Genomic DNA, 21,449 nt, shown 5'->3' with positions numbered 1-21,449 from the left:
AAAAAAACATTAAAAATGATGAATTGTTGAGAGTGGGATTTGAACCCACGCCCTTTCGGACCAGAACCTTAATCTGGCGCCTTAGACCAACTCGGCCATCTCAACGTTGATGTACAAAGATAAATCTAAACTATAACATTATATTTTTCATTTTCTTTCCATAATGGGTGGAATCAGGGCCTTGAATAAACCCTCCTTCTCCCTCGCGTCAAGCATCAGCCGCATAGCAGCATCCCATTCGATTTCGCGCTCTTTCTCCGGCTACTCTCTGCGACGGTGTGCACGGAAACCACGAACCCAAGACACGCAACAGTGCAAGACTCACGAACAGTGCCGTTGTTTCCTCTTCGGCGATTCGCGATGCTGACCGGGGCGATTCTTTCTGCGGTGGCTATTTTTCCGTCTTACTGTACCACGATGCATTTCTAAACTGTGAGCGAAAATGTGTGTTCTTGCACGGCCTCAATGCCCACAGATCTGATCGACAGCGCGAGGACTCTCCACTGCGGCACGAGTTCGATTTCATAAGCGGCACCCAAGCATTTTTGAAATTACCCACACCACGTTCGGCCGCAAATTAGAGTACCCACGATCCGTGAGGCTTAGATTTTTGAAATCGAATGAATTGCAAATTTGAGCCCTTTTTTGGCTAGGTTCAGTAGGTAATGAGGCGTTTTGAACCCTTTCGAATCCTTTTGAAATATGTTAATGCGGGTTCTAACCGTTGGGATCTTTCTGCTTATAGATTTGAACCAATTCGAGCTTAATTGAATACTTTCCAGCACGAAATTGAGTTCGTTCCTTCGAGTTTTGGTGGTAAGACTCAGTCTAGACCTTTTCGAGCCATTTTTAAGTGCCTTAGCTTAGTCTCTTACACTTCGAAAGATCTCTTTTTTTGGTTCAAATTAGTTCTGGACCATCAAATCAAGTCTGGGGGTGATTTGTGGTTAAGATTTTCCTTTTTGGTCACTCACTTAGATTAAACTAAGGTTTTTGAATTAAGTCTAACCTTATGATGTTGTTTTTATTGTTTAGGAACATTTTCAGATTGATTTAGGAAATGCTCTAGCACTTTAGGTAAGCAGTTTCTATCTATTGAGTTTGATTGCTGTTTGGCTTTAATTGTTTTATTAAGTATATTTTATTGAACTCTTTTTCTATATGTTGAGTTCTGAATATGTTGGGCATGTAGTTGTAATTTGTAATGTTAAGCATGATGGGGTGCTTGTGGTGCTTCAGTGATGCTTAGCATGCTGAGATGTTGTGATTTGATCCTAAGTAGACAAGCATGTTGTAGAGTTGAGATTGTTTGAAAAAGAATGTTGGTTGTGTTAAGAGCACGTCTATGTAATTTTTGGTGAAGTTCTTCGGTTGGGAAATAGCCATAAAGCCATTAGCACAAGTGAATCTACAAAAAAGAATGCCCTAGATGACTATTTCTAAGTTGGTGCCCCCCTATGCAAAAGGGAAAAAAAAAAAAAAAAAAAAAAAAAACGAATCACAAAGTCACTTATTTATGCAATGCACATACTCTTAATATTTTTTTGAAAAGGATTCTCAATACTTTCGGATGACACCTCACTTTTCATTTGGAGATAAGGATTTATTGAATATAACCTTATTACCGTACCATCTTTCCAAGAATGCAAAAGCCTTGCTATGGAAAAATCTCACTATGACATTCTTTGTTCTCTGCGGAAAGAAAGAAACTAAAGAGTATTCACAGAGAAGGCACAAACTTATACAAAACTCTTCGATAATGCTGTTTTCCATTATATATCTTGGTGTAAATTACCTAGCACTTTTACTTCCTATAGTCCCACCTCCCTCATTGTAAATTGGGAAGTCTTTTCTTTTCTTTTTTTTTTTTTTTGGTAAACATCATGCATAACACATCCCTTTTGTAAATTTCAAACATCAACGAAATTGTTTCTTGTAAAAAAAAAAGGTATGATTTTGACATCGTTTTGTAGTTTTGAATGTTTTTTTTTGTTTGGCTGAATCTTTGTCATACTTTCTCTCACTTAAACTCGTGTACTAAATTTAATATATGTTTTGATTGGTAGTGTTGCAATATTTCACATTTCTCATTTTAAACTCATGGTTTTATGTCATACTTTCTCTCACTTAAACTCGTGTACTAAATTTAATATATGTTTTGATTGGTAGTGTTGCAATATTTCACATTTCTCATTTTAAACTCATGGTTTTATGTCATACTTTCTCTCACTTTAACTCGTGTACTAAATTTAATATATGTTTTGATTGGTAGTGTTGCAATATTTCACATTTCTCATTTTAAACTCATGGTTTTACTCTTGACCTCAATTTGCTCATTCCTGGTATTTGTTTTTTTTTTAGGCACTTTTATCGTGAAAGCGACTATGAGAAATCCTTCACCAACTTCTCCATTCCTTTTCTACTCCCTCTTTAAAAACAAGCCTCTTGGTTTAAAATCAAAAATTGCAGGAAAAACTATCTTACATTTATCATCTTCTGGGCATATCAATCAAAGCACGGATGCTTCAGTGGAAACCTCGTCTAAAGTGGCCTCGCAAAGTAACTTAGTTTCTTTAGAGTCCATCAATGGTAAATGTGGTACCTCACCTGATTCTGCTTTAACTGAAAGTCATGTGATAAACACTCTTCTAGGCAACATAAGTGACCTAAAATCAGCATTGGAGTACTTCAAAAGGATTGAGAAGAAGAGTGGTTATGTCAAGAGCACTAATGCTATATCTGTCCTGCTTCTCATTTTGATGAATTCGGCAGAGACCCAGAAAATAGCTCAGAATATGCTCAATCGGTTTGCGTCAGGAAATTCAGTCTCCTCTAGTTGTCTTATAAACGGTTTAGTAGAATGCATGAAGCTGTACAGTTTTCCATCAGATATTCAGGTTTTTAATTATTTATTGAATAGTTACGTTAGAGCTAACAAAGTTGAAGAAGCTCTTCATTGTTTTAATAAAATGGTAGAATTTGATGTAAAGCCATCAATTCAGTGTATGAATATTCTTTTGACTGCTATGGTTAGGAAAAACATGATTTGTGAAGCACGGGAGTTGCATAACAAAATGTTGCTGGAAGGAGTTGCAGGTGACTGTTTTACTTTACATGTCATGATGCGTGCTTGTTTGAAGGAAAGAAATATTGTGGAGGCAGAGCAACATTTTTTAGAAGCAAAAGCAAGAGGAGTGAAACTTGATCCACAAGCATATAGTACTTTTATCCATGTAGTTTGTTTGAAACCGAATTCTGGATATGCTTTGTCTTTGTTAAGAGAGATGAGAGCTACAGGTTGGGTTCCTTCTGAGGGCACATTTACTAGTGTTATTACTGCTTGTGTGAAGGAAGGAAATGTGGTAGAGGCTTTGCGGCTGAAAGATGACATGGTTAATTGTGGGAACTCTATGAATTTGGTTGTTGCAACAAGTTTAATAAAGGGTTATTGCATGCAAGGAGACCTGAGTAGTGCTTTAGATCTTGTGAATGAAATTTATAACTGTGGTTTGGTTCCCAACAGAGTTACGTACTCAGTTATGATTGATGGTTTCTGTAAGAATGGGTGCATGGAAAAGGCATATGAATTTTACTCTGAGATGAAAATTAAGGGCATCAAGCCAAGTGTTTATTCTTTGAATTCTATGATACAAGGGTATTTGAAATGCAAGTCTGCGCAAAATGCATTCACGATGTTTGATGAAGCAGTTGAGAGTGGTCTTGCAAATGTTTTCACGTTTAATACTTTATTGTCGTGGCTTTGTAAGGAGGGTAAGGTCAATGAAGCTTGCAATTTCTGGGATGAGGTGATTGTTAGGGGTATCAGTCCTAATGCCGTTTCTTACAATACCATGATACTCGGTCATTGTAGAAAAGGTAATATTATTTTAGCATGTAAGGTGTACAAGGAGATGCTAGATAATGGTTTTACCCCAAATGCTGTTACCTTTTCTATTCTAATGGACGGTTATTTCAAGAAAGGTGATATTGACAATGCTTTTAGTATATTTCACAAGATGAGAGATGCTAATATTCTCCCCACAGACATCACTTTAGGCATTATTATCAAAGGTTTGTGCAAAGCTGGTCGTACTTCGGAGGGAAGGGATATGTTCAATAAGTTTGTTTCTGAAGGTTCTATTCCTACATGTGTAGCTTACAATACTATTATTGATGGTTTCATCAAGGAAGGTGACATTAATTTGGCCTTGAAGGTATTTAGGGAAATGCGTGAAGTTGGCATTTCTCCAAGTATTGTTACCTACACGTCCTTCATTGATGGGTTTTGTAAAAGTAATAATATAGATCTTGCTTTAAAGTTGTTGAATGATATGAAAAGGAAGGGTCTTGTAATGGACATTACGGCATATGGCACACTTATTGACAGTTTTTGCAAAAGAAGGGATATGAAAAGTGCATGTGAACTTTATAACGAACTTCTTGGAGCTGGTTTATCTCCAAATGTTGTTATCTACAATAGCATGATTACTGGGTTTAAGAATCTAAACAACATGGAAGCAGCAATTGACTTATATAAGAACATGGTGAATGAGGGGATTCCATGTGATTTGCAAACTTATACCTCATTGATTGACGGACTCCTGAAAGAAGGAAGACTTCTTTATGCATCTGATCTCTACACTGAAATGCTTTCCAAGGGTATTTTGCCTGATAATCGAGCACAAACAGTTCTCATCACTGGTCTTTGTAACGAAGGACAATTAGAAAATGCACGCAAGATTTTGGAAGAGATGAATGGAAGAAACTTGACTCCTAGTGTTCTCATTTATAACACATTAATAGCTGGACACTTTAAGGAAGGAAATTTGCAAGAGGCTTTTAGATTGCATGATGAGATGCTGGGTAGAGGTCTTGTCCCCGATAACACTACGTATGATATTCTTGTCAACGGAAAGTTCAAAGGCGATTGTACTTTTAATAGAGATTTGAGTTTCTAAGTATCTAGACTCGCCCTTCTCTATTGTTCCCAAAAGAAAGCGTGGTTATTAGGTATTTTGTCTTTTATTTATTTATTTATTCTGCATGATATGTTCTTTAAGAAATAATATTGACCATGGTTTCTTTTTAGGTATGTTTTCTTTTTCATTTTGGAAACGTTAAGAGGTTTCATGTCTCTGTCCCTCTTCAGTTTCTAAGGTATGGCTTTAAAGTCAGGATTCTTTAGTTAATGTGTTTTTTTAATTGCCTTGGAAATTTCAACAGCCATAATCTTCAATAAAGATACCTCATATAAAGTTCTTATAATATGTTGCTGACTTATTTATTAATTGTTGTCATTGGTCAAACATCCAACTCATGGAAATTTTGCATGCCCCTCTGTTGAATTTGCATTAGTTATTACAAACAGGTTAAGTTTCAAGTTTTCTGCCTAAACTTGTCTTATTATAATCAGGTTATATTATAAGTTTGGTGCCAGACGTTAAATTTTAAGTTTGATGCTTGAATTTTGAAGGTTGTGTCCAGTAAATAAGAAACTTTTTAACGATGTATTTAATAAATCTCTAAACTTTAGAGAATGTCTAATCCTTTAACTTCGATTTTATGTTTAATAGGTAGATTAACTTTTCTATACTCTTACGAACAGAGATGAAAATCCTTCTTGATCAATCAACCTTTATTCAATCTCCTACCTAAGGGCCTATGTTTCTTTAGGTTAGTTCTTTCTTGGCTCATCTTTTGGGCTATTATTTTTTAGGCTTGTGATGTGAGGTAGATTCGGCAACGGGTAAAGACTAGCATCTTGTAAACATCTACACAAAGGGTCTCTCGTACGCAAAGTAATACTCAAGAGGAGGCAAGTTGATGGTTTTCTTGGAGGTCAAGAACCATAAACGTGAAGACTAGCTTCAACCAAACACTCCACCAATTGGTGTCCAGCCTAAACTTGAATGATTCGAGGGTTTAACGTGCAAGTTACACTAACTCATACACTCAAGGATGCTCTTGGCCCCAACTTTGAGGAGACAACTGAAACTTTATTTTCATTCAACTTCTCGTTACTAGGTTACAAAGAAACTGTGAATGTTTGATTAATCCATAGTAACAAAGAACATGTGAATGTTTGATTAATCCACCACACCTAAATGGTGTGAAAGTTATCTTATTTATAATCAAATAAATTACAAGGATATGGAAATAGTAATAAATGGAAATAACAATAAATGGAAAGATACCCATGGCAATAAGGCAAATATCTAATATTTGCCTTATAATAAAATATCAAATATAATATATATGGTAAACTATAATTTATTACTAAATATCCTTAACAGAAACACAAGGTGATTTATACATTGGCCAAGCATGAAAAATCTAAAATGCACAATGTAAAGTTAAACAAGATTAACCTAATAAAACTAACTAAAACAATTTAATTAAAGTGTAGGGAAGGAAGGGAGTGAGGTTAAGCACGTATGCCCACAAAAAAAGCCCAATAAGGTTCTTTTCAACAACTACAAGGTCAACTAAAAAAATCTGAAGTTAACAAAAGTACATTTAAAAGCCAAGGTGTTGGTCCAAATAGCCAAGATGAGCAACCTATTAACCCAACTTTGAAAGCTCAAGGGCCAAAATTATAATTTAACCTTACTAATAATGCTGGGCTTCTCCTACGCTAGCAAAGACAGCAAAGACAGCAGGGAAAGGACATCAGCACTACATCAGCCTAAAAAGGTGAAGTTCTTCCTTTGGAAAATAGTGCATAAAGCCATTAGCACAAGTGAAAATCTCCAAAAAAGAATGTCTTACATCACTCTTTCTCCAAATTGGTGTCCACTGTGCAAGAAAAAAACCAAATCACAAAGCCACTTGTTTATACAATGCACATACGCTTAGAATTTCTGGACAACGATTCTCAATATATTCGAATGACATCTCACATTTCCTAGGGAGGTAAAGGAATTTTTGGATATGGCCTTAACGTACCACCCTTTCAAGAATGCAAAAGCCCTATTTATGGAAAAACTTCATCATGACTTTCTTTTGAAATCTGCGGAAAGAAAGAAATTAGAGAATATTGTAGAAAAGACATAGACCTACATAAAAATTTCCGACAATATTGTTTACCAAGCTATATCTTGGTGTAAACTGTCTAATATTTTTACTTCCTATAGTTGTACCTTTCTCATTGCAAATTGGGAAGGTCTTTTGTAAACACTGTGGATTATACATCCCTTTTGTAAATTCCAATCATCAATGAAATTGTCTCTTATAAAATAAATAAATAAATAAATAATTCTTGGCTTCTTTCCACATGTAGCTTTTGTTTTTTTTAATAGTCACGATTATTCTACTATTGAAATCTCGGTGTATTTATTACAATATATGCTCGTTCGTTTCAATTTGCATCAATATCTTTTTCCATCCAGCAGGTCTGTGGTTATTGGTTGCTAGTGAACTTATCTTGCTTGCTTTCATCGCTGCTTAATGGATATTATTGTTTTTCAACTTGAAGAAATCCTTTATAATTTCTTTTTCCTTACTTTCTTCCTGGAAATCCAACATATTGGTGTCTTGCAAGGCACAACAGAGCCAATCCTCCGCTTATATCCTATGTCAAGAGACACCTATGAACTTGCTCCATCACCCTTGCTTCTGAGATTAACATTTTTCAAACTTGAGAGAAGAGGCATTGAACATCATCCATCCTTCTTTCTTACTAGAAGATGGATTCTTTTCTTATTGGAACATGTCAACTAAACTTTTTATATAGAAAGGATCCAGCATACTATCTTCCATAATTATTCTGTCAAAATTTTCCATATGTTAGCCCAATTATCATGGAAGAGGAATCTTGTAATCACTGTGGTCCATTTCCTATCAATTCATTACAGTCTAAATCCTGTTTTTTTATCCAGTTCTACTTCCTTTCCTTGATTAAATGTTGTCTTTCTACATTTTTTTGAGGTTACTTAACAGCATCTTTTGAGCACGTAGCTCTCAAAGCCACTTCTTATATCCCAAAATACTTTTCACCTTCTTTTATTTTCTTCTACTGGAATCGTCAAACTTCTCTTTGCTATCTTATTTAATTAGATTGAAAATTCATCATACCAGCCGTGATTTTGAATTTTTCTGCATCCAGCTTGTTTCATTTTGAATCTGTTCTTTTTCTAAGAATTATAGTTTAGATGCTCTGAAGAATCTCCACTAATGATTCTTCCATTGGGATGAATTGGTCTCTATGCATCCTGATAGATGAAATTTAGAATTTGTTGTTTTCTCCTCCTCGATCATGTTTCCCTTTCGAACTAGCTTCAGAATTAATAGAGAGATTGTTTTCAATTTTACGATTACAATTCATGGAATCCGACACCATAATTCATCAATTTCAGAGCAAGCAAGAAGGAATGAACCTAACCAACCTTTCTTTAGAGAGAGATGGTCACTGATCGAGCAGGTACCTTTTTTTCCTCCTCTTCTTTCTACCTCTTTTCCATGCATGACGTCTTTGTTGTTTTTAATGTTTTTTTGGATCTAGAACTTCAAAAGGTACTGGATACAATCAATTTTGGGAAAGTATATAGAACTCGGTATATAAATATTAATGCCTTTACACTAAGTTTAGGTAAATTTTGTATGTGAACTTTTTATTTGCCTTAAAGTTGTTAAAAATTCCTGTGTTGGTTCATCACTTAATTGAAACAAGGTGTAGCTAAATAAAAAAGTTTGGAACTTATCAAATATTGTGCAGCTTCATAGTGTGTTCTTTCAAAATATTCAAAATTATAAGCTTTCTTGTAAATTAGATTGCAAGTTTCATTTGGCTCTGGGGGCTTATTAATTTTTTATTCATGGATGTTCTTTAATTTGTATTCTTGCGCTGAAAGAAGGATGTGTGCAACCAGAAAGCTTTTCGGTTCTACTCGTACATTCTTCACTTCCTATAGTTAGGCTTTTTTTTAAACAGTTTGGAAAGCCTTTTGTAATCTCCTTTACTTTCCATTTTTGTAAATTTCATATATTTCTTATGAAAAAGAGGATTTTTTAATACTCCTCGGCCTTACAAATGGTAATCAATATTAATTGTAGAAGAAATGATCTTACCAGGGTTCGAACACAAGACCTATTCTGATACGATCAATCCAAAATCTTTAAGTTCATGGTTATGGTAAATTTAATCTCATATCAATACTTTTTACCATATGGGTACTTTTTTATTTCACAAATGCCTTAGTTCCATACTTGAATTGTTGTAATGATGGGGTTGTATTTTTGGATCAAAATATTTCTAGTATTTGTACTTGATGAAGGGAAAGTGTATTACAGGGGTTCGGTCTAAATAGTTTACTTCATTTGCTTCCATATCTTGTCTTCTTCTTTTAGATGAACTTCGTGGGGTTATCAATGCTTTTACATTCCTTTACATACAGTAAGAACATATCATGGTTTTGACTTTCATAAACATATGCATCCTTAGGTTCGGATAATTCCTTATATTTGCACTGATCATTTGAACATCAACATACCTTGAAATTGTGTACAGGTAGATAAGGGCACTACAATTTTGTTAGTTCCCTGAAGGCACGAATAGTACTTCGGTGCGTATGTTCTCGTGCAAATTGATGTTACATTTTGTTACTGAGCTTTCTCCTTTCTAAAACGCCTTGGCTGGGGTGTGTGTGTGTGTGTGTTATGCAGAGGTAGTGAAAAGAGTATATGGATGCACATGATCTCTCAAGTGCCTTTCTGCAAACTTTTTGTTGGCCCAAGCACACTTCAAAATCTTCAGTACTTGCTGCTGGGGTTCTCAAAAAGATCATATCTCAAGAAGGCAAAGCATTCTCCTTGTGTTGTATATTTGTAATTTACAAGCATGTTTGTTAGAGTTGAGTTATAAATGGAGTTAGGCTAGCTTTAGAGCAGTTTTGGCAGAGTACAAGAGGCCTGTGGGCTTGTTTTGTTGTATAATCATCGTTTTCCATTTAGATATTATGAAGGTTTCTGAAAATGGGTTGTGTTTAAATTGATCCAATTAGTTCTTGACTATGAAATATACTTAAATATGTTATCTTTCTATATCCATCTTCTTCTTCCTTTTAATATTTGATTGTTCATGATTTCTTGTGGTGTTCTTCCATCTTGTTTCTTCACATGTAAGCTTCCTTATATAATTAAGACTTCCCATTTGATTCCCTTCATCTATCCTTATCTCACGTTTTCTATTATTGAATTTTAGCATACTGCACATTAAATATGCAAATATCTATCAATTTTCATAAATGATAAAATATTAATGGTTGATAACTTTATAAAATACCGATAGTTTATAAAAGAAAAATGAATACTTCATAACAAAAATAAAATTGGTTGAATTATAAATTCAAGTTTGCTCGTGTAGACAATAAGGGTTTCTGCTTCCCCTGTGCCAATTGTCGGGTTCCATTGTCATATGACCACGGATTGTTTGTCTCCTATTCTATGGCTAGATCGTGTGCGTACCCACTAAGAGTGTACATGGGTCGAGTTGTATTGGGTTGAGGGAATGAATCTTTTGGACCAATTCAAAAAGTTCATGTTTGTTGGATTGTTCAGGTTTGTTGGATTGGTAATCCGACCTAACCCCAAACTCAATAGGTTGGGTTTTCAAGTTTTTATTTATTTATTTATTTATTTATCCATCCTATATAATCATTTAGTACAATCTTAGCATAGATAAAAGATATTCAAAGTTAACAAACAAGTGCAAATCAATCCATAATCATTCAAATGAACAAATTCTTCTTCAATATAGTCACAACAAGCGAAAATTAACCTATTAACATAGCTCGACCGTGACATAGACTAAAAACAAATAAATAATTAATTTAAAGAAATCACGCGGGCTCTAAAACGTCTGAAAAATTAAAAAAATATAAATTGTGATATAATAATGTATTAATTGCAACAAATAGATAATAAATATGATAAAACTTAGAATTATCTATCTCAATTTTAGAATAAATCTTCAAATCTTCAAGCTCCTAAGAAAGAGTTAATGACATTGATTTCATACCGATCTAATTTTGTTTGCAGTTGATTCTGTTGGATGAAAGTGTCACACATTCGTTAATTTAGGGAATGATCATGGGTTTATAATCAAAGAATACACTCTCCATCGGTGCGAGGCTTCCAATGTGAGGCCTTCTAAGCAACGCCATGAGAGCTTATTGCTCAAAGTGGACAATATCATACCATTGTGAAGAGTCGTGTTCGTTTAACATGGTATCAGAGCCATGTCCAGGAGTCGAGCTTCTAATTTAATATTTAAAATCATTTAATCATTTATCGAGCCACATAAAAAAAAATGATGGAGTAAAGTAAAAAGAATCCTTCAAAAACTTATATTCTTAAAATTAAAATATATATATATAGTTAATCGGATCACTAAGGCGGATTTTCGTGGGTAGGTCTTGCAGTCAAGCTCCCTTCTCCCTTTGCACTCAATGGTTGGTTAAATAAAGGGTATTTTGTTCTATGGATGCACTCAATGTATGTTTGCATTTAGATAACTTACTAAATATTTTTAATACTAGACTTTTCTAAAAATATTTTTAAATAAGGGAAAGGGCGTATGTATAAAGGTCGTGATCGGAGGGACTTCTAGCTGCCATAGGATATTGTCCTCATTCTTTTATTATACTTTCATACCGTTTCATTTATTTTCAGAAATCGTCCTAAACCTCTAATTTTATTTGCTTTGCAAACTCGAGACACTGTTGAGGGAGATTGTTATTTTCAAAGTAAATTTGGATGCATTATTTTGGAAGTCGAAGACCGATTTAAGCACATCTACCCGTCGAGATTTTACATGGGATCCTAGGGTGCACTTAGAATTCATTCTATACTATTGCCTATGTCTTATGTCCATGTGTCATGATCTGTGAGGTGTAACCTCATTCAACTTGGTTGGCTTAATTGAGTTCATTCGGGATTGAGTTAATCCATACCGAATTTTTATCTACACAAAGTTAGTTAGTGAATCCTATGTAGATCTATAATGACAATGCCAAGCTCCCGGAGAGAGTGAGCCTTGTGCCTGCTAACTATTAGGTACCCACGTGTTCACTCACCCAATCTGTGAATATGTGAATGAGTACTACTGGTAGAGAAGGTTTAGAAAGAATAAGGGGACGAATGTATAACATTGTGTAATAACTTAATTTTCATGAATAAGGCATCGTCCTTGTTGGAGGTAAAATATGATGATGTGACCGGTTTAATCTATTCTTGACCATATTGCACTATTTTGACTGTTTACTCCCTTTTTAGATCGGTTCTTACAAAAATTCTTTTGTTTTTGAAAACTAGACCTAATTTAGGACACCTCCATACAATTTTGAGGAATTCGAGTTTGAAAAGCTCCAGAATTGAGCACCCGAACACATCCAAGCAAGTAAATAACTATTTGAACTTTTTATGCGAGAAATGACGAAACTTTAACATGTATTATAACTTGATTGAGCAAAAATTATGTGAAATTCACAAGAATAAGTGCAAGTATACACTGTCACAGTCACAGTTAGCAAGAAGTAAGTAATAAATAAAATTTTCTAACAACTCATGTAACGATGCTTGAACCGAGACTATCCAATTTTGTAGATGAAAAATGAATGCTTGTTAAATCTTCTTGGTCGTTGATCGTGTAATAAGTCCAGTTGGAACATTTGGAACACCATGATCTTTATCATCCTTGGTCTATGAGCGGTTAAAGCACCTCTTGGAATTTTGAGACACTCCAAATGCTCAAATAGCAATAGATACTAGACTCAAACTTCCAAGAGCCAAGAGTAAAGTCGATGGATACCTACTAAAATAAGGATGTGATAGCCAACAAGTAAGTTGTTTAATGAGTATTTTACAATCACCCCTTCCCCTTTCTTTTTCAACGTGTTTGCAAGCTACCGACAGAGGTAGAAAAACATTCAAAAGTTGCACGGTTATAGAGGGGATCGTTCCAAAACATCAGTCTAGTTTTATATTCAGAGTCATTTATATTTCGATCTGTAATAGTATTTGAAACCCATTTCTATGTTTCTATTACATGATGGCGTTCGTTTCGAAAAAATATTATAAAATTAAAAAAGATTTGTGTAATGATGGCATATAAAAATTTAGGATTTGTGATTGTTATATATAAGTAATAGGGTATATGGATTGCATTAATATTGGATTTTGTGATGGTCAATGAAAAGGATAACGTGCATCCAAATATTTATACTAAACGTGCTTATTGCTCAACTATGATTAATCAAAGATAAACACAAATTAGTTGTTATCTAATTAATTAATTAATTATTCATTAATTTAATTAGTTGATTAATTCAAGTCAATTCACCTTTGCCATACGCTAATCCTTTTTTCCTTTTCAATTACTTAATATCAATTATAAACATTTCCATCCTATTTTAATAAATTTTATTTTATTTTTTTATTAAGTTATGTCTCCGTCACTTACAATAACTTACCTCGTTAACCACTGTTTTACCATACGTTGATTTGCACGGATTGATAGTATAGCAGTGGAGCTCACAGTTGCGATAAGTCTAATGATCGTATGAGATAGGTGGGGTCGTTGGGGACTGTGATATGAATCCAACAACTGATCACGTGCATGTACCCGAACGAGCAATTATAAGAAGCAATACAAAGAAGATTCAAGTATCAAATCAAGAAAAAACCTTTGTGGTGGGTGGCTGAACTTTATTTTGTTAGGGTTATCTTTTGGGCCTATTTAAAGGCAGGTAATACTCATGTTTGGGGGATTTTTGGTTGAATACAGAAAAAACNTTTAGGTTTGATGTTTAAACCGATTCATTGAATTAGTTTTGATCAAGCTAATTCTGGAGTGAATTGTCTTGGTATCTAAGAGTGACCATCATAGATTCCAAGTTCGATCTAAGAGTCATTCATCTTCTAACCAGCTCTTGGTTGGAATCAATTCGTTAAGTTAGCTTTCTCTGTGAGCGTTTTGCAAGGATTCTAGAAGGACCTCTAGCTTTGCAAATTCCAGCATTGTAGGCGCTTATCAGACTGTGTGGGAAAAAGAGAGTGATCCATTAAAAATTGTGTTTCCTAGATTAATTAGGATTAGTAAATTAGATTTAAGTGGGTTAAATTAAGATAAAAATTTATTTCTTCTAATACAAGTATAGTGGATTTAATAGCGGAAAATAGTGGAATTCACGTGGTAACCCTAATTCGGGTTATTCTTAAAGAAGAAAAAAATGTAGTAATAATAATAAAGGCATTGTACTCTCTCTCTCTCACATCACTCGCCGTTAGTGTCTCGAGACGATGTTGGGTCGCTAGCTTGCACACAAGTAAGTTAAGCAAAAATATATATTTTAAAATTAACAATAAATTTTGAGTGAGACGGTTCGACCCAATCTAGTTTCCAGGGGACTCATGAATTAACTAAGTTATCAATTATTCGAACTTAATCTAAACTATATGTGTTGAGGTAACAGTGTTTTTTTTTTCGAGCTATTGAGGTTTGTGAACACCTCTAAATTAATCTAAAATTGGGTTGAGCGTGTTTTTGAAGTCATGTTATTATTTAAACACTCGGGATCAATGTAATCAAAACGAAATGAATCTGCCAACCACCATAATAATCTTTTAAGTTAAATAGGTGGTTAAATAAACAACAAAAAATTTGTAATATTGTAAGATAATAAAGCCCACCAACAAAAAGAAAATAGAATTAAAGTAAGATTTAATCCATGACCCATTCCAAGAACACAAAACAATATATATATATATATATATATATATATATATATATATATATATATATATTATATATATGTGAGTTTGTGGGGGGAAATTAGGGAGATCGTGAGAGAAAGGATGGAAGCAAATTTTGCAAGGGGGAGGATGATAACGGTGCTGAGCATCGACGGCGGGGGAATAAGAGGGATTATTCCGGCCACCGTACTCAGGTTTCTTGAAGCCAAGCTTCAGGTAAAAAACAGAACATGTTGCCGGAGTTGGGAATTGGTGGGAGGCTTAATACGGTGATTATTTTTGGTGGTTGGATTTAGGAAATCGACGGTCCAGATGCGAGAGTGGCGGATTATTTTGATGTGATCGCCGGAACGAGCACCGGCGGGTTGGTGACCACCATGATTACGGCTCCGAATGACCTGAATCGGCCTATGTTTGCGGCGGCGGATATCGTCCACTTCTACTTGGATCACTCTCCCCGTATCTTCCCTCAGACGAAGTTGGTACTTTTCTCTTAAACAAACAAACAAACAATTTCTTTCCAAAAATGTCCCTTCTAATTATTCACTTTCTCCATATTAACCTTTCTTTATTTCTTCCATTAATATTACCTCCCTCCATGCACGGAGCGAAGTAACACTACCAGAAATAATGGATATGATATTATACGAAAAATGCTATCGTACACTTTTTATAACGTTTTTTAGATACGATAACATATGCAAAATGCTATCGTAGACTTTTTATAGCGTTTTTCGTACGTCGTGGAAATTGGTGGAGTTTATTAGGGTATGAATCGAATATGAAACATAGAAAATAAAGTGGATTTTTGGGTGAAGGGAAATGAGTTAGATAGGAAAAAGTTGACCATGTTTTTTAATTTGTCAAACAACATTACAAGTTTCTTACCAAAAAAAATATTTTAGAGTTAAATGGGTTGAACTAGGTTTCTATAATGCATTCATTGAGGCCACGTAATTATGACGTACAACTAAAATTTTTAATTGAATTCTTTAATGTTCTAAATAATATTAGTATTGTGTAATGGTTTCTTAATTTTGAAAAAAAATAAAAACATTTTCAAAACTATATGGATACGGTAGCGTACGAAAAATGTTATGGTAGACTTTTTATAGTTTCTTTTGGATATAATAATATACGTAAAATGCTATCGTAGACTTTTTATAGCGTTTTTCGTCTGTCGTGTAAGTAAAGAGAAATGAATTAGATAGAAAAAAGTTCGACAATTTTTTTTGTCAAACAACATTACAACTTTTTTAGAAAAATATATTTTAAAGTTATATAAGTTAACGGGTTGTACTGCGATTTTGATATTTCACCTTTGTTGTAGAGGAGAACGAAACACTCTTTATAAGGGTGTATAAATCATTCTCTAGCAAACGCATTTTAAAGTCTTGAAGGGAAACCCGAAAGGGAAAACTTAAAGAGAACAATATCTGCTAGTCGTGTTATTTTTAATTGAAAATTTTCGAGTTCTAAATTTTTTTTTGTATCGAATTTGGAAAGGTCTTTACTAACGGATAGATGTTCGGGAATCAGTCACTTGTTAAGCCAGGTGACCAATTTTTTTGGGAAAGTTAGTGGACCAAGATACGATGGAAAGTACTTAAGGTCTCTCACCAATCGCCTTCTTGGAGATCGCACTCTCAATCAAACCTTGGCAAACATTGTGATTCCTGCTTTTGATATCAAGCTTCTTCAACCAGTTATTTTTACTACAAATGATGTATAAACTCTTACCTCTTCCTTTTTTTCTTGCTTCTTTTTTCATTCCATTCAATTCTTAGTATGAATTTATAGGCAAGGACGAGCGAGTTAAAGAACCCTCGATTGGCTGATGTTTGTATAAGCACTTCCGCAGCTCCAACGTTCTTACCTGCACACTACTTCGAGACAAGGGATGCCAATGGTGGCATTCGTGCGTTTAATCTCGTTGATGGTGGGGTTGCAGCCAACAATCCAGTAAGACAGGGTTTTTTTACCCTATTTTCTACTCATGTTTTTAGAAATTAACGAGCTAATAAACTTGAGTTAGTAGAACAAGTTACTAACTTTAAGATAATTTTCAGTACACTTAGTAGAACAAGCTACTAACCTATATATTTAGGTTACTATAATTGTCAGTAGATTTAGTAGAACAAGTTATTAATTTATATAGTAACTTTAAGAGAATTGTTAGTAGACGGAGTAGAACAAGTTACTAACTTATATATAGTAACTTAACTACGAGAATTATGGTGAGTAGTTGCTAAATTATGGACAAGTTTTGTGTTTTAATTAGGAAGATCGGTAGTGGTTCTTAACTTGAGGAGAAAGTTTGCGAAGATAGTGTTTTCTCTACTATAAATACTAATGAGATATATGCTAATTTCACACGAACATAAACATAATAGAATTGAAAAGTTAAGTACTTAAGATTACTTTGTTCTTAAAGCTCTATTCGCTTGAGTTGTTACTTTTCCTCCTTTTACATGTTTCGACATATTTCGATCGTGGGACAGATCCTGCAAAATTGACATTCTCGTAACATTACATTGCAGACACTTACCGCCATCTCTCACATTACAAAAGAGATAAGCGTGTTGAGAAATCAAGATTACATAGACATAGATCCAATGGATACAAGGAGGATGTTGGTTCTATCATTAGGAACTGGCGCACCCAAAAACGATGAGAGGTTCAGCGCAGCCAAAGCAGCCAAATGGGGCATCCTCAATTGGATCTTAGATGATGGAGCAACTCCTATCATTGACATCTTTGGCCATGCAAGTGCCGACATGGTTGACTATCATGTTTCTACGCTCTTTCAATCATTGAATACTACAGAAAACTATCTACGGATTCAGGTACGTATCGAAGATTATTGGAATGGAGTCCCATGTTGATCATGAGTTTATAAGTAAATCCATGATATCATATCATCTTGGAGAGTCGTGATTCCTAATAATATATATTCAATTTTTTTTTTTTTAATTTATTTCAAGACCATTGAACTAATGTAAATGTGGGGGTGGGAATTCGAGCAGGATGACACATTGACGGGCGATGTAGCCTCGGTCGATATTGCAACGAACGAGAATTTACAAAATCTGGTGAGGACGGGAGAGGCTCTACTGAATAACAACGTTTCGAGGGTGAATTTGGAGACGGGAAAATTTGAAGCAGTTGAAGGAGAAGGTACCAACGAAGATGCACTTGCTCGTTTTGCCCGCTTACTTTGTGAAGAAAGAAACGTGAGACTAGGAGAGTAAGCACTTGGGATCCTTCATATGGGTATCTACTGCGAGTGGTGTGCTTTACCCTTTGTGTGTGTGCCTCGCAAGTGTTTTCATTTCAAATGATAATAATAATTGTTCTTTTCCTTCTTGTGTTTGTGTGTATGTTGTAAATGTAGAGTGGAAATAAGTGAGTGAAGCATTTTATACTATGAATGAATATGTTTTAATAATCACAAACACTTTAATTAAACAAGAAGAATATGTATCTTCAATCCTTAGCTTTTGAATTATTTGAATAATAATTTCAAATAATATCTGTTACGTTCAATGACTCGATTGTCCTCTATGGATTACGACCTCATATATATGGAGGAGATGTGTACAATGAAGATTACATGTGGCTTTGTCATGATATCGGCGAGCTAATCCTTGGAAGATATGAGCTGCACATCAAGCTGACGAGTCGATACTCGTTCATGAACGAAGTGATAATCAACCTCAACGTGCTTCTTCCATCGATGAAAGATGTAATTATAGGGGTAAAACGGACTTTTAACCTAGCTGTAATTATGAACAACTTGTGAATGATCCACTTGCTTGTAATGATTATATTAATAGACATAACTTGTCCTACAAACCATAAGAGTGCAACTCAATGTCTATAGTGGTGTGACCTATAGTTAATGAATGGAAATTGATTAATTAAATAGTTTAATTAATTAATTTATATTATTGGAGTTTATAATATGTAGGTCCATAAAGTCTCCTTCCTCGCTCATAGTAACGTAAAAGGCTCCATTTATTTGAAAAAAAATTTGCTGTTCATATGGATATTTAATATATTAGATGGAGAAAATAAATTTAATTTGAAATGTAAAATTAATATTTAATATATTAGATATATTAAATAAATAGATGGGTAATACTTTTTTTTACAGACGATTCACACACGAGCGCATGAACCCACTAGGCGGACCTGACTATGGGCTAGCATGCGCTCATGCTGCCGAAAACCAATAGAAGAAAAAGAGCGCCTACTATATCATAGTGTACACGTTTGTACTAAACATTTTAAGGAGATATCTTATGCTCGTAACATACATCAGACATAAGGTCTCATAGTTCAAAAGCGTAGTACATGGTTATGATGCACATCATACTTTTATTATTTCATGACATAACTTCCCTATGAACATGCATATGTATACATGACATTATCATACATGGCTCAAAGAGGTCTCATAGACATAATATAAACATGGTGCATTCACATTCGTGACATAACATACTAGAAATACATGCATCATCGTATAATGCTCATATCATGACAACATCTAAAGTCATTCAACCAAATCCAAAAAAATAAAGCTGGAAATATCCTTGGTGGAGTTCGACCCATCATATTTAAAATATCATCATAAACATTGATTTACCTAATTACATTAACTAGCCCAAAATGGTGGCTATTCTAACCTCAAAACGCTCTCAATGGCATCAAAAGTGACTCAAAGAGGATCCAAAAGGATAAGATAGAGTTGGAACATAAATTTTAAATATGTATATGATGTTTCTTAATTTCTTAAAAATGATTAAAAAAATAATAATAATAATAGGTAAGATTTGAGTGGATATTGGAGGATGGAAGACTGATTCTAATTTCTAAAAAATTTAACTAAATTTGTAAGTTAATCTGAAAAATAAATAACAAAGATGGGATTTATACGGTGGAGAAAAAAAGATTTGAATAAAATTAACATAAATAAGTAAGATTAGTAGCTAATTTTGAGGAGAAAGGGGAGAAGGGTAATTTGGGAATTAAATAAAATATAAGTGTATGTGAAACTCCAAGATCGGATCCACCGCCCTTGTCTACCTTTCCAAACCCTTGAGGTGAATTTTGTGGTCCATTTTTTTGGTTTGATTTGATTTATAATTATTGAATAATGCATTTTGTTTGTTGATTGGAAAGCAAGGCAATGTCGTCGTCGAACTCCCCGTGCGCAGCCTGCAAATTCCTCCGGCGAAAATGCACGCAAGAGTGCGTATTCGCCCCGTATTTCCCACCCGATCAGCCCCAGAAATTCGCCAATGTGCACAAGGTGTTCGGTGCAAGCAACGTGACAAAGCTATTGAACGAATTGAACGCCACACAGCGCGAGGACGCAGTGAACTCATTAGCCTACGAGGCAGAGTTTCGTTTGCGTGACCCTGTGTACGGATGTGTCGGCCTTATTTCAGTCCTACAACACAAGCTAAAACAAATGCAAACAGATCTCTATAACGCCAAAAAGGAGCTCTCTACTTACATTGGCTCTCAAGCTATGCTCCCAATTCTGCAGCCGCCCATTGCCGGAAACCACCCTTCCTCCTCCTCTTCCTCCTCCGCCGCCGCCGCCGCCGCCGCCGCCGCCGCCGCTCTCCTTCCTTACAATATGTTCCCCATGCTTGGAATTCCCAATTCCGCGGCCGCTCCCTCATCATCCCACCAGATGCTCATTCGTGACACGCCTCAACAGACCCAGACCCAGACCCAGAATCAGAATCAGAGTCAGAATCAGTTGTTTGAGGCGCAGCAATTGGCGGCGGCGGTGGCTGCCAGAGAACAGCAGGAGATGTTTAGGGCTTATGAGCAGAAACAAAACCAAACACAAACCCAACATCATTCGCAACGCCAACAGGAGCTGATGAGGTTCGATGGGTTCGATCCGGCTGGGAACCAAATCAATTCCTCTGGGTCTAATTTAACATTGGGGACGTTTGTTGATAATAGCTACCAAATTGAAGCGCAACCGCTTCAAGTGCAGCTGTTTCTTCAGCCCCAACAGACATTGGTTGAGCAACACCCACAAACACAACACAAGCCTGAACCCACCGCGGAGGATGGTAGGAACATGAACATGGGCCCATCGTGCTAANTTTTTTTTTTTTTTTTTTTTTTTTTTTTTTTTTTTTTTTTTTTTTTTTTTTGAATCTCAAATTATTATTTTTTTATTTTTATTTTTTATCTCTCAATAGGTATTGATTTTATGAGCATTTGATTAATGAGATATGGTTGTTTGTTTGGTGACAATGATGATGATTAAGACAATGATGATGATTAAGACAATTCTTTGATTTTAATTTTAAAAATGGGATTCAATTAGAGGATTCCATGCGAATTTGGCCAACAAGATACATCCCATTCGGTTTCTGGGAGTTCAACGAGCAAATTTGTAGAAGATCCTTTTAGCTTCGTGATCATAAAATAGAACTTTTTCATTGAGGAATCGAGAGCCAAGGAGGTCTAAAACCCTCTATCTATAATAAGAAGGAACTCTACGTGAAGGTTGAAATTAGTGACCTTTGATTCTTAAATTGAAACATCACACAGAATCGTCGCTTCAAAGCTATCTTGTGAGCTAACCATGATTCATATGGAAAATAACGAAAATACCCCATGAACCTTTTATGACCATTCATTGTTTTTATGAGCTTTATATGAAA

The 21,449-nt window shown here is 34.9% G+C and overlaps 3 protein-coding genes and 1 non-coding gene across 9 annotated transcripts; 3 read left to right on the top strand and 1 right to left on the bottom strand.

Annotated features, from left to right (window-relative positions):
• Positions 1-24: 24 nt before the first annotated feature.
• TRNAL-AAG lies at positions 25-105 on the bottom strand. Its single transcript has one exon. It is a non-coding gene; the product is annotated as a tRNA-Leu (tRNA).
• Positions 106-185: 80 nt separating this feature from the next.
• LOC111795015 (pentatricopeptide repeat-containing protein At3g54980, mitochondrial-like) lies at positions 186-10,040 on the top strand. Of its 5 annotated transcripts, XM_023677237.1 has the most exons (8): positions 187-662; positions 746-816; positions 1,036-1,077; positions 2,362-5,010; positions 5,090-5,157; positions 8,355-8,419; positions 9,506-9,560; positions 9,661-10,040. In XM_023677237.1, exon 4 carries the CDS (start codon positions 2,385-2,387, stop codon positions 4,956-4,958), a length of 2,574 nt encoding a protein of 857 aa, XP_023533005.1. In that variant the 5' UTR covers positions 187-662; positions 746-816; positions 1,036-1,077; positions 2,362-2,384; the 3' UTR covers positions 4,959-5,010; positions 5,090-5,157; positions 8,355-8,419; positions 9,506-9,560; positions 9,661-10,040. The 5 variants fall into 5 exon arrangements, with proteins under 5 accessions (XP_023533007.1, XP_023533005.1, XP_023533006.1 ...); XM_023677239.1 differs by lacking the exon at positions 5,090-5,157 and having other exon boundaries at positions 186-662; XM_023677238.1 differs by lacking the exon at positions 1,036-1,077.
• Positions 10,041-14,822: 4,782 nt separating this feature from the next.
• LOC111795777 (patatin-like protein 2) lies at positions 14,823-18,136 on the top strand. Of its 2 annotated transcripts, none has more exons than XM_023678353.1 (6): positions 14,823-14,964; positions 15,045-15,226; positions 16,288-16,474; positions 16,549-16,710; positions 17,289-17,594; positions 17,775-18,136. In XM_023678353.1, exons 1-6 carry the CDS (start codon positions 14,851-14,853, stop codon positions 17,997-17,999), a joined length of 1,176 nt encoding a protein of 391 aa, XP_023534121.1. In that variant the 5' UTR covers positions 14,823-14,850; the 3' UTR covers positions 18,000-18,136. The 2 variants fall into 2 exon arrangements, with proteins under 2 accessions (XP_023534121.1, XP_023534120.1); XM_023678352.1 differs by having other exon boundaries at positions 16,255-16,474.
• A 1,806-nt stretch (positions 18,137-19,942) lies between these two features.
• On the top strand, positions 19,943-20,881 carry LOC111795087 (LOB domain-containing protein 36-like). Its single transcript, XM_023677329.1, has 2 exons — positions 19,943-20,327; positions 20,397-20,881. Exons 1-2 carry the CDS (start codon positions 19,943-19,945, stop codon positions 20,879-20,881), a joined length of 870 nt encoding a protein of 289 aa, XP_023533097.1.
• Positions 20,882-21,449: the final 568 nt, after the last annotated feature.

The sequence above is a fragment of the Cucurbita pepo genome, chromosome LG05 (assembly GCF_002806865.2).
Source record: "Cucurbita pepo subsp. pepo cultivar mu-cu-16 chromosome LG05, ASM280686v2, whole genome shotgun sequence".
NCBI lineage: Eukaryota > Viridiplantae > Streptophyta > Magnoliopsida > Cucurbitales > Cucurbitaceae > Cucurbita > Cucurbita pepo.
The sequence above is the reverse complement of the archived record's forward strand: the minus strand, read 5'-3'. Positions and strand labels throughout refer to the sequence as shown.

Coding starts and splice junctions, on each gene's coding strand:
- LOC111795777 (XM_023678352.1), top strand. CDS start 14,851: ATGGAAGCAAATTTTGCAAGGGGGAGGATGATAACGGTGCTGAGCATC. Junction 14,965..15,044: donor TTCTTGAAGCCAAGCTTCAG/GTAAAAAACAGA, acceptor GGTTGGATTTAG/GAAATCGACGGTCCAGATGC. Junction 16,475..16,548: donor TTATTTTTACTACAAATGAT/GTATAAACTCTT, acceptor ATGAATTTATAG/GCAAGGACGAGCGAGTTAAA.
- LOC111795087 (XM_023677329.1), top strand. CDS start 19,943: ATGTCGTCGTCGAACTCCCCGTGCGCAGCCTGCAAATTCCTCCGGCGA. Junction 20,328..20,396: donor GCCCATTGCCGGAAACCACC/CTTCCTCCTCCT, acceptor TCCTTCCTTACA/ATATGTTCCCCATGCTTGGA.
- LOC111795015 (XM_023677239.1), top strand. CDS start 2,385: ATGAGAAATCCTTCACCAACTTCTCCATTCCTTTTCTACTCCCTCTTT.